The 12,543-nt window shown below is 41.4% G+C and overlaps 1 protein-coding gene and 1 pseudogene across 2 annotated transcripts in view; one reads left to right on the top strand and one right to left on the bottom strand.

Moving 5' to 3' along the window:
• PPP2R2B (protein phosphatase 2 regulatory subunit Bbeta) overlaps nucleotides 1-12,543 on the bottom strand; it is a 293,891-nt gene that overhangs the window by 6,056 nt on the left and 275,292 nt on the right. For both annotated transcript variants that reach the window (XM_027081697.1, XM_027081696.1), the window contains exon 8: nucleotides 4,386-4,555. In XM_027081697.1, the coding sequence (XP_026937498.1) occupies nucleotides 4,386-4,555 (170 nt within the window). The remainder of the gene's footprint in view (nucleotides 1-4,385; nucleotides 4,556-12,543) is intronic.
• LOC113606753 (nuclear cap-binding protein subunit 2 pseudogene) lies at nucleotides 7,397-9,037 on the top strand (annotated as a pseudogene).

Below are 12,543 nucleotides of genomic sequence, written 5' to 3'. Positions count from 1 at the left end.
TATCATTGACTTGCTTCCAAGTTCTGTGTAATAGAGGAAGAAGAGGAAGAGGAGTGGGGCTTCTGAAGGGGAAGGATGTCAAGATGGAATTAGTGCAGTGGGCAATGGGAGCCAAATTTATTATCCTCGTACTCCAGATCTCCTACTTTTTGGAGGAAAAAGACAGGCAAAATCGATCCTATTTTCAATCTTATCTCCCCCTACTTCTTCCTCTTATCTGTTATGGAGCACTTTTTTTTTTCATTATTTTCCTGAAACTTTTTATTTATTTGATGCACCATCTTTTTTTTGTAAGTTTAGCTGATTTAAAATGTTTGTTGTGTTAACTTCAGGTGTATAGCACAGTGATTCCATTATACACACATATATATATAATTGTTTTTTCAGATTCTTTTCACATATAGGTTATTACATGATACTGAGTAGAGTTCCCTGTGCTATATATACGGTAGGTCCGTGCTGGTTATCTATCTTATATATAGTACTGTGTGTATATGTCAATCCCAAACTCCCAATCCATCCCTCCCCCACTCCCTCTCCCCCTTCGCAACCACAGGTCTGTTCTCTGGAGTCTGTTTCTGTTTTGTAGATAAGTTCATTTGTGTCATATTTTAGATTCCCCATATAAGCGATATCATATGATATTTGTCTTTTTCTTTCTAACTTACTTAGTATGATAATCCCTAGGTCCATCCATGTTGCTGCAAATGGCATTATTTCATTCTTTTTTAGGCTTATTGATATTCCATTATATATATGTATCACATCTTCTTTATCCATTCATCATCGACAGATGATGGACATTTAGGTCACTTCCATGTCTTGGCTATTGTAAATAGTGCTGCAGTGAACATTGGGGTGCATGTATCCTTTCATATTACGGTTTTCTCTGGATATATTCCCGAGAGTGGGATTGACAGATCATATGGTAACTCTATTTTTAGTTTTTTAAGGAACCTTCAGACTGTTCTCCATAGTGACTGTACCTGTTTACATTCCTACCAACAGGATGGAGCAGTTCTGGGAAGTTCCTGACTACCTCCAACTGAGGGCCTCTACAGGAAAAGATGATCTATTACACTATGAAGGTATGTTGCGTATATATTCTGTTGTAAAAAAAGAAAAATCTTAGGCAGAGAAGATAGACTTTTTTCCATCAGAGGAGAGAAAAAGGTAAGATACCGACATGAGAAACAAACATCTAGAGAGCAGAGTAAGGGAAAACTTAAGACTCGTGGTCCTTTGATGCTTCTCTCTTCATGTTGCAAAAAGTGTTTCTATGCTATGTTCCTATGAGCTTGGGGATGGCCTCCTTGACACTAAGCCGAGTCTCCCAACACAGTGGTTCTCAAATCATGTACTTGTGGGAGCCTGCTATTGTGTAGTTGATAGACCACTGTGAGGCCTAGCACGATTAAACTCTGTTGGTTTGTTCTTCTGTTTCAGGGGTTGACAAACTTTTCCTGGAAAGGATCACACAGTAAATATTTTAGGCTTTGGGAGCCATATGGTTTCTGTCACGACGACCCAACTCTGCCGTTGTGGCATGAAAACAGCCATAGATAATAGGTAAATGATCAGGTGTGGCTGTATTTGGCTCCACAGGTCAGTCTGTCAACCCCTGTTCTATAGGAAAATGTGAACAGAGCTCATCATACTTAAGTCTACAGCTTCTTATTCCCAGAAACATGCTTGAGATCAGTTGATGGATGTATGAAGATACAAAAGAGTATCACCTGTCTCCCTGCCCAGGGAAGGCAGTAGTAATTGATGATGGAATTCCTTCCCACTGGACCAGTCCTTACAATTTTTTTCAACAGTGTTCCAGATACTTACTCAGTTTGCTTACCATCTTTGATATACTATATTACCATCTGATACGGTATATAAACTTAACTAAATTGCTTCGGAATATGTCATCTAAAATAATTTTTGTAGTACTTAATTTCAATAATGGGCTATGAGAGCTCTTCCTCAGGGTTCTACAAAGAAGATGTCTACATCTACTAGTAGGTAAACACGATGTGAGAAGCATGATCTTAAAATGCTGATGACTTCATGTCACAGCTAGCTAGCTTTGTTCTAAAAGTCTTTCCCTAAAATAAAAGTAGTAATTGATCTCCCCACTGTGTAGCCTAATCTACATTTCTCTAAGCACGGCTCTGCAGCAGGCCACACCCCTGTCAGGTTCTAGTTCCCACTGCCATCACTTTCGTACTAAGGGACGTGACACCAGATGGCTTGACTGCACAGCTGAAGGGGGCACTCCTGTCTGCTCTAGCCCTGTGCTGAAGATGAGGGCTGTGAGCGGGAGGCTGAGGGCAGCATGTGGGGGACAATGAGAACGCAAACATACAGGGGTAACCAAACTACCTCGACCGCATCTGTGGTCTTCAATTCTGGCCCCCAAACCTTTTTACAGCTTCACGGTCAGCCATCAAAGTCCTCGGTTTCCTCAACTTCCTCTCTCAACGTTTCCTGCTTCTCCTGAGGCCACTCACGTGACGGCTGGACTTCTGCCCTCGTGTGCCAAGGTGAGTGGGCTCTGTGTTGCTCAGGACAATCATCATTCCTGTCTCGGGTCCTCAGCTCCTTCTAAGTCATGCCATCCTGCCATCCAACATGACTTCCTGCCACCCATCCTTCTTACAGTCATCAACAGTTCTCAGCCCCTCTACTCCATTCCTGGAAGCCACTCTAGCGCCTCAGTCTCTCTTCCATCGCCATCCCTGCCATCATTCTTAGTGATTCGAATACTCTGGACTCTCGGTTACTTGGCCTCATCATTTTCAGTGCGTTTTGTCCTTTGCTTTCTGGGTCATATTATGAGCCTTGTCAGTACTATAACTGTATGTGTTTAGTAAGTATCACTCTTGCTACTTCCTATCATTTTAGTTCATGCCCTTTAGTATCTTGATTCTATCAATTCTTCATTCCCCTTATAACCAACCTTAGATTCAGCCATCCATCATTCCAATCAATCAATCACTCCCTTAATAGATACCTTCAACGAACTTGCTTTTCTCCCTCCTTCCATTGTACTCCCTTGGCAAAACCCCCATCACTGGTTAAATCTAACTTTCTGCTCTTCCTTACCTGTACCAAGCAGGTGAATGTGGCTGGAAAAAACACACAATCACACAGATTAGTCTCACTTTAAATCAATAATATAAACCTCAAGTGGATCCCTGAGCAACCCTACCATACTGCCCTAGTCAATTCACTCTCTTCCTTCTCACTCAGCTAATGACCTTGCTTCTAATTTTACTGGAAAATTTTACTGGAAAATAGAAGCAATAAGAAGAAACCATCTGTATGTTCCCATCACAAAAGTGACAAACCTACTGCATCTGTAGCTATTTACTCTTTCCTTTGACGGATGAGTTGCCCACCTCATCTAAGTCCAATTCTGCAGTGGAATCTATTCCCTTGAGAAGTTGACTCCTTCAATTAATTATCTCCCTCTCTACGGGCTTACTCCTATCAGCATAAAACAAGCTGTGATGACTTCCTCAATCCTGCATTCCATTCCAGCTACTACCCCATTTCTCTATTCCTCTTCAGAACAAAATCTCTTTCAAAATTTCACTACAGGGCTTCCCTGGTGGTGCAGTGGTTAAGAATCTGCCTGTCAATGCAGGGGACACAGGTTCGAGCCCTGGTCCGGGAAGACCCCACATACCACAGAGCAACTAAGCCCGTGCGCCACAACTACTGAGCCTGCACTCTAAAGCCTGCATGCTGCAACTACTGAGCCCGCGTGCCACAACTACTAAAGCCCGCGTGCCTAGAGCCCGTGCTCCGCAACAAGAGAAGCAACTGCAACTAGAGAAAGCAACGAAGACCCAAAGCAGCCAAAGATAAATTAATTCAAAAAAATTTCACTACGTTTCCCATCCTCTAGTTACAGTCTCTCTTGAACCCACTCCAATCAGACATTCATTCCTACCACTTCGCCTACAACTCTTTCATTAAGGTGCCTGATCATCTCCATGTTACTAAATCCAATTGGCCATTTCTCAGTCCTTCCTTGATTCAGCAACAGCATACAGCAGTTGGTGACGTCTTCCTCCTCGATTCACTTGGCTTCCAGGACTCCTCTCAGTTTCCGTCCTACCTCACTGGCACTTTCTCCAGTCTCTCTTGCCAAATCCATTTCCTCTTCCCAGCCTGTAAACACTGGGACCTCAGGGCATGGTTCTTGACCTTTCCTCTAGGCTAGATCTATCCAGACTTACACTGAGCTGTCTACCTGCTATTTCTGGATGTTTAACTGGCTCAACATGTCTTTTATCCTTCTGCTTTGTAAGCCTTTGCAGGCAGGGGCTGATTTGGAACCCTTGAAGAAGTGCCCAATCTACGTATTAGTGGGTGGTGGTCTGTACCTGGTAAGTCTCGATGGGGCGGTTTTCCATGTTGAGATCCCACACTTTGACCGTCAGATAGTCTCTGGTCATGATATACCTCCCACTGTGGCTGAACTTCACATCCGAAATCGAAGAGATGATTTCAGAGAAAAACGACCTGTTGCTTGGATCTTCCGGCTCTTCAAAAACTGCAGAACAAAAGCAAAACAAAAGAAATTTAGTACATTCTTATCAGCTGATGCTAACGTGTTTGGGCCAGCTCGAAAGCCAGCAGTCTAACCTGGAGTAGGGCTGGAATCTGTAGAATATAAGTTGCTAACAGAACTGTCAGCTCCCTGGCAGCAGAACAAGCTGTCACTGGTTTCCATATTTTGTTTCTCATGGAAGGACTCCCATGGGACTTGTCACATCCACAGCTCTGGCACTGACGGTTCACAAGCTCCAGGTCTATGTATCTGACTCTTTCACTTTTCCCCATGGTTCCTGGGTGTCACTGCATATACTATAACCTGTAGTCATCTTACACACTTAAAAATTTTGTTTATGCCATGTTTTGAGATATAATTCACATACCATAAAATTTACTCATCTAAATTGTATAGTTTGGTGGGGTTTTTTTTTTTTTTTAGTATAATCATGCAACCATAAACAAAGTCTAAATTTAGGACATTTTCATTACCTCATCCCCTGTAAAAAACCCAAAACAACTCCATTCCCATTAGCAGTTACTCCCCATTACCTACTCCTGCAGCCCTAGGCAACCACTAATCTATTTTCTTGTTTTATGAAATTGCCTATTCTAGCAATGTCACACAAATGGAATCATTCTCCCTCCCTCTCTCTCTCTCTCTATATATATATATATATTCTTTTTTGGTGATTGGCTTCCTTCCCTTAGTGTAACGTTCTCAAGGTTCATCCATGTTGTGGCATGATTCATTCCTTTTTATGGCTGAATAATACTCCATTGTATGGTATATTACATTTTGTTTATCCATTCATCAGTTGATGGGCACTTGGGTTGTTTCTACTTTTTGGCTATTATGAATAATGCTGCTATGGATAAACACAAGATTTGTGTGGACCTATGTATACGTATCTCTTGGATCATGGTGCTTAATAGTGGGACTTTGCTGCCAGACTGCCTTGGGCTTAAGGTCAGACTACCCTTGACTAGTTGTGTGGCCTTGGGCAAGTTACTTAACTTTTCTGTGCCTCAGTTGCATAGGTAAACTCTGGCTACAACGTCTTTTGTATATATTTTCCATTTGCGCTGGTATCTAGCTGCTTATTATTTCATTCAACAGATTCAGCTGATTTCCACTCACAGGAGTAAAAAGCACTTACAGGAAAAAAAGACACTGAAGATTATTGTAAGCTGCCTTAATTCATCTTTCTAACCTTGTTTTTGAACTCCTCTCGTTCAAACTGGATGCGCAAAATACATCTTGATGTTTCCCATCTTTATGCCCTGCCTGATCGTTCCTCCGTCATTGTGTCATATTTTGCTTCATTCACATGTCTCATCTTTTACCTGTTATTTTAGCCCCAAATGATCACACTTGGTCTGGCCTGTTCACTTAGCATTTGCTCAGGTATTCTCCCAATGAAAGCATCATTTCTCACATTAGCATTTAATAATCCGTGGCTTATCTCAACTAGGAATGTGAGCTTCTTGAAGGCAGGGTGTCTTTTCTCATCTTTGTACTGAGACTCTTGCACATAAATATTGAATAAATAGTTGCTTGATCAGAACCAAAGCCAGATAAATTAATGAAATCTTTGCCTTCTGGGTGCTTAGCATGTATGATGTTGAGCTATACATATTTGCCTACATTTAATTATTTTTGGCCTACAATAATGGCAATTGAGTATGGTTCCACTTAATAAGCGTTTCTATCACAATTTTAGGCTGAACCAAACATCAGTCTTCAGGTTACTGAGTAACTCATCCCCCAAGGCTTCCTCTTTCCTGCCCGTTCAACACACTCACAGAGTCATTATGAAATTCTATGTAGAAAATCTATAGGCGGAGACAAGATGGTGGAGAAGAAGGATGTGAGCTCATCCCTTCTTAAAAAAACAAAAAGATCACAACTAACTGCAGAACAACCATCAACCAAAAAATGAGGGAACCTATCAAAAAAGATATCCTTCACCTGAAGACAAAGAAGAAGCCACAACAAGACAGTAGGAGGAGCACAGCCACAGTAAGATCAAGCTCCATACCTGCTGGGTGGGGGACCCACAAACTGGAAAATAATTTTACTACAAAATTCTGCCACAGGAGTGAAAGTTCTGAGCCCCACATCAACCTCCCCAGCCTGGGGGTCTGGCAACAGAAGGAGGAGCCCCAAAGAATCTGGCTTTGAGGGTCAGCAGGGTTTGACCACAGGAATTCCACAGGGCCGGGGGAAACAGAAACTCCCCTCTTGGAGGGCACAGAAACCCCACTCTTGTGTGCACCAGGACCCGGGGGAAAAAGCAGTGGCTTCATAAAAGCCTAAGCCAGACTTACCTGCTAGTATTGGAGGGTCTCCTGCAGAGGTGGGGGGCAGCTGTGGCTCACTGCAGGGACAAAGACACTGGCGGTGGTAGTTCTGGGGAGTACTTATTGGTGTGAGCCCTCCCAGAGGCCACCATTTTCTCACCAAGACCTGGCACCACCCAACAGCCTGTAGGCTCCAGTGCTGGGATGCCTCATGCCAAACAACCAACATGGCAGGAATACAGCCACGCCCATCAGCATACAGGCAGCTTAAAGTCTTCCTGAGCACACAGCTGCTTGCTAAACACACCCCCTGACATGTCTCTGTCTACCAGCGGGACCTGCACCAGGACACCTGCACAAGCCTCTTAGACAGCCTCATCCACCAGGGGGCAGACAGCAGAAGCAATAAGAACCACAGCCCTGCAGCCTGCGGAAAAGAAACTGCAATCACAGAAAGTTAGACAAAATGAGACAGCAGAGGATTATGTTCCAGATGAAGGACCAAGATAAAAACCTACAAGAACAACTAAAAGTGGAGATGGACAACCTACCTGGAAAAGAGTAATGATACTGAAGATGATCCAAGATCTCAGAAAAAGAATGGAGGCACATATTGAAAAGATACAAGAAATGTTTAACAAAGGCCTAGGATAACTAAAGAACAAGCAAACAGAGATGAACAATACAATAACTAAAATAAAAAATACAATAGAAGAAATAAACAGCAGAATAAGTGAGGCAGAAGAACGGATAAGTGAGCTGGAAGACAGAATGGTGGAAATCACTGGCACAGAACAGAATAAAGAAAAAAGAATGAAAAGAAATAGAGACAGTCTGAGAGACCTCTGGGACATTAAACACCCCAACATTCACATTATAGGGGTCCCAGAAGGAGAAGAGAGAGAGAAACGACCTGCAAAAGTATTTGAAGAGATAATAGCTGAAAACTTCCCTAACATGGGGAAGGAAACAATCACGCAAGTCCAGGAAGTGCAGAGAATCCCAGGCAGGATAAACCCAAGGAAGAACAAGCCGCGACACATGGTAATCAAACTGACAAAAATTAAAGGCAAAGAAAAAGTATTGAAAGCAACAAATAACATACAAGGGAACTCCCATAAGGTTATCAGCTGACTTCTCAGCAGAAACTCTTCAGGCCACAAGGGAGTGGCACGATATATTTAAAGTGATGAAAGGGAAGAACCTACAACCAAGATTACTCTACCCGGCAAGGCTCTCATTCAGATTCGACAGAGAAATCAAAAGCTTTACAGACAAGCAAACGCTAAGAGAATTCAGCACCACCAGACTAGCTTTGCAACAAATGCTAACGGAACTTCTCTAGGTAGAAAAGAAAAGGCCACAAGTAGAAACAAGAAAATTACAAATGGAAAAGCTCACTGGTAAAGGTAGGAAGTCATCCACATACAAAGGTGATATCAAAGCCAGCAAGCGTAAGAAGAGGAGAGTACAAAGGCAGGATATTGGAAATGCGTTTGAAATGAAAAGAGCAGCATCTTAAAACAATCTTGTTTAAATATAGACTGCTGTATCAAAACCTCATGGTAACTACAAACCAAAAAGCTACAATAGATACACACACAAAAAAGAAAAAAGGAATCCAAGCACAGCACCAAAGTTAGTCATCAAATCACAAGAGAAGATTCTCACAGTAGTGGCCTCCTCGGCCACATTGTGCACTATGTCGGGTGGCTTCCTGAAGGTGCAGTGACTCCTATGTCGAGCTGAGCCAGTACCAGGACCAGCACTGCTGGGGTGACAGTGAAGAACAGGAAAAATTAACTACTGAAGGAAAGCTGTACACCACATGTTGGAAATCTTTCCTCTTATACACAACTGAAGAACAAATCTATGAACTCTTCAGCAAAAGTGGTGACAGAAAATCGTCATGGCTCTGGATAAAATGAAGAAAACAGCATGTGGGTTCTGCTTTGTGGAACACTGTTCAAGAGCAGATACAGAAAATGCCACGTGGTACGTAAATGGAATGCGTCTGGATGACCGGATCATTCGCACAGACTGGGACACAGGCTTTAAGGAGGGCAGGCAGTATGGCCGTGGGCGTTCTGGAGGCCACGTACGAGATGAGTATCGTCAGGACTATGATGCTGGGAGAGGAGGCTATGGAAAACTGGCCCAAAACCTGTGAGTGGTGAGAACCCTGTCATGAAAAACACACTCCTTTGGCCTATTGAATTTGATGTGCGTTACCCAAGGTCTGCACACCTGCCCATTTTTACCTAGTTTTAATCAATGTCTCTACTGAGCTGGAAGCCTCTTCATGGTTTTCCACTTAAAAATTATTAAAGGACAGAATCCAAAAGAATGCCTTTAATTCTATGGTCTTAGCATCTTAGTCATGTGTCAGATTACCAGAATGATTTCTGTTACCAGGTCAAAAATTGTGTTCCTTAGCAACAGACTTCATGAATAATGTTGAGAAGCCAAAACCACACTTCTTTTAGGAAGATTTCAAAAGAAGTTTTTAAGTGTTTACCATGTTTGCATCTAAGTAGGTTCATGGTCTACCTTGGGGCCTGGAATTACTATTTTTAAAATTTTAAGTTTGCATGAGATAGAGTTTAATAAGTGGAGTTTTGCTATGTAATGTAGCTTTACTCTAAATTAGGAATAGATGTTTGATAACTGATTGTTTTTCTATGTTGAATTTTAATCTCTAAAGGCAAACTTAAAGAGCAAAGGGAACTTCCTAAATAGTTGGTAAGCATTAGACAGTCGCAGGGGACACCACCTCTTATGTGCTTTATATATCAGGAAATTAGGTCAGGACTAGAAGGGTATTTACTAAACACAGTTTTCAAAATACGTGTTTTAGCTAATGCTAAAAAGACCAAGGGTCTGTATTACAGGGAACCTCAACTACTCTAAGGGCAAGGGGGACGCTGTCAGTAGGAAATGGGGAGGAAATATCAGGAGATGTGAGTTAAACCATTGCCTTGACATGATGAAGGTTGCTGTGAGAGCCAGCAGACCTATTTTTTTTCATTTTCAAACTGATCTTGGGGATTGAGTGGGATTTTTTGTTTGTTTTGTTTTAAAAAAAAGAGCTTAAAGATCAAGAGAATGCTTAACAAAAACAGAATCAGAAATGCTTACCTCGGGAAATGTTTTGGCTAATTCTCATACTGAAGTCTGTCTGTTTTTTTCCCTAATTGTGCTAAGTTTTAGAGCCTGGGTAGTGAGCTGGTGGTCTCTACAGAGAAGGGAGTCTAGAGGATTTATCTTGCATTTGTAAGGCAAGAGAGAATTTCTCTAATATTATGTGAATTATTGCTTATTTTAAACTGGTAGTCTAGTATAATTTTCCCTGATGTAAGTGATATTTTTTCCTCTAGCAACAAAGTATCCTCCAATTTCTAGTAGTTTGTGAAGTTGGGGCTGAAGTATCTCAATGTGAACATCTTTCATGTTACAGTAAGTGTATGTTTTCTCAAATTTAAACTAGCTATTTGAACTTTAAAAGGTATCTCTAAATTAGCTGTAACTATTTAGGAAAACATTTGCAAATATCTAATTTAATGAGGACATACAATTCATTAATAATAAAATCTTTTTACACTGTAGTTTGAATTAATGTATTTTATATTTTGCAGTAAAACGTAACTCAGATTTCTACAGGTCTTAAAACCACAGACAGCGGTTCCTATTTGAATTGTCTTCTGTAACAGATTTCAGTAAAATTGGACCAACTTATAAAAAAGAAAAATCACAAGAGAAAAGAACAAAAGAGGAAGGGGAGAAAAAAAGACCTACATAAACAAATCCCAAACGGCCGAATGGATACAAAAACGAGACCCATATATATGCTGTCTACAAGAGACCCAATTCAGACCTAGGGACACATACAGACTGAAAGTGAGGGGATAGAAAAAGATATTCCATGCAAATGGAAATCAAAAGAAAGCTGGAGTAGCAATACTCATATCAGACAAAATAGACTTTAAAATAAAGATTGTTACAAGAGACAAAGAAGGACACTACATAATGATCAAGGGATCAATCCAAGAAGAAGATATAACAATTATAAATATATATGCACCCACCATAGGATCACCAAGCTCATTCTATGAGGCCACCATCACCCTGATACCAAAACCAGACAAAGATACCACAAGAAAGTGCTGTTTACAATAATCAAGACATGGAAGCAGCCTAAATGTCCATCATCTGTCGACGATGATAAAGAAGATGTGGTACATATATATAATGGAGTATCAATAAGCCTAAAAAAGAATGAAATAATGCCATTTGCAGCAACATGGATGGACCTAGAGATTATCATGCTAAGTGGAGTCAGTCAGAGAAAGCAAATATCATAGGATGTCGCTTATATGTGGAATCTAAAATATGATACAAATGAACTTATTTACAAAACAGATACAGACTCACAGACATAGAAAACAAACGTACGGTTACCAAAGGGGAAAGGTAGGGGAAGGATAAATTGAGAGTTTGGGATCAACATATATACTCTACTATATTTAAAATAGATAACCAACAAGGACCTACTGTGTAACACAGGGAACTCTGCTCAATATTATGTAATAACCTAAATGGGAAAAGAATTTGAAAAAGAATAGACACATGTACACGTATAACAATCATTTTGCTGTACACGTGAAACGAGCACAACATTGTTAATCAACTATACCTCAATATAAAATAAACAATTTTTAAAAACCCACATTCTTTGTAGAAAATCTAATATAGTCTAATATAATGAGTTGTCTTTCAAACCTTGCTGAATTAAACCATAAGTCAAACCAAAATACTAATTTTCACAGAACCATGTAAAAGAACAACAAAAAAACTGATCAATCAGAATTGAACGTGAGAAGTAAAAAACCTATTGAAACAGAAAAACATTAAGTCCATATAGTCCCTGACCCCTCGTCTCAGTCTGTGCCCATTTCCCTTGGCCATTGATGGAGCACTAATGAAGGCCCCTGGACTCTGATTGGTATCCTGAGAGTTGAGAACTAGATTTTCACCTTAGTTTCTATTCAACGTAATCTCATTAGGACTGGGGACTTAGAAACTCCACGCATGCCCCATACAAACAGCCCCATAGAGAGAGGAATGGGGGCCCTGAGGCTTGGTCACCCCCTACCCAGTGCATCTACAAGGCAAGCTTGAGGCAGTAAGTGGGAAGGGCTCTGGAAACTACACACCAGGAGGCAGTCAATTCCTGCCTCTGTCATTTACGAGCTGTCCACATTTTTTTTTTTGCGGTACGCGGGCCTCTCACCGCTGTGGCCTCTCCCGCTCCGGGTAGAATCTACACAGCATCATGGCACTATAAAGCCGGAAGGCTCTTGCTTTTTCCTGGTTATTGCACTAAGTATTTTTTATTGGGCATTAATTAGATGAAAGTTAGTGGAAGGGCTCTTAATGCTCTCAGTCCTACTCTAGCCTGTCTACACAGCCCAAGTCCTTAAAAGAATGAATCCATTTCAAACACTTAAGAGCACAGGCTCCGGACGCGCAGGCTCAGCGGCCATGGCTCACGGGCCCAGCAGCTCCGCGGCATATGGGATCCTCCTGGACCGGGGCACGAACCCGTGCCCCCTGCATCGGCAGTCAGACTCTCAACCACTGCGCCACCAGGGAGCCCCCCAGCTGTCCACATTTTATTTACTACTC

The sequence above is a fragment of the Aethalodelphis obliquidens genome, unplaced genomic scaffold, assembly GCF_003676395.1.
Source record: "Aethalodelphis obliquidens isolate GAN/ISIS:26980383/991018 unplaced genomic scaffold, ASM367639v1 scaffold45, whole genome shotgun sequence".
NCBI classification, from domain to species: domain Eukaryota; kingdom Metazoa; phylum Chordata; class Mammalia; order Artiodactyla; family Delphinidae; genus Aethalodelphis; species Aethalodelphis obliquidens.
The sequence above is the reverse complement of the archived record's forward strand: the minus strand, read 5'-3'. Positions and strand labels throughout refer to the sequence as shown.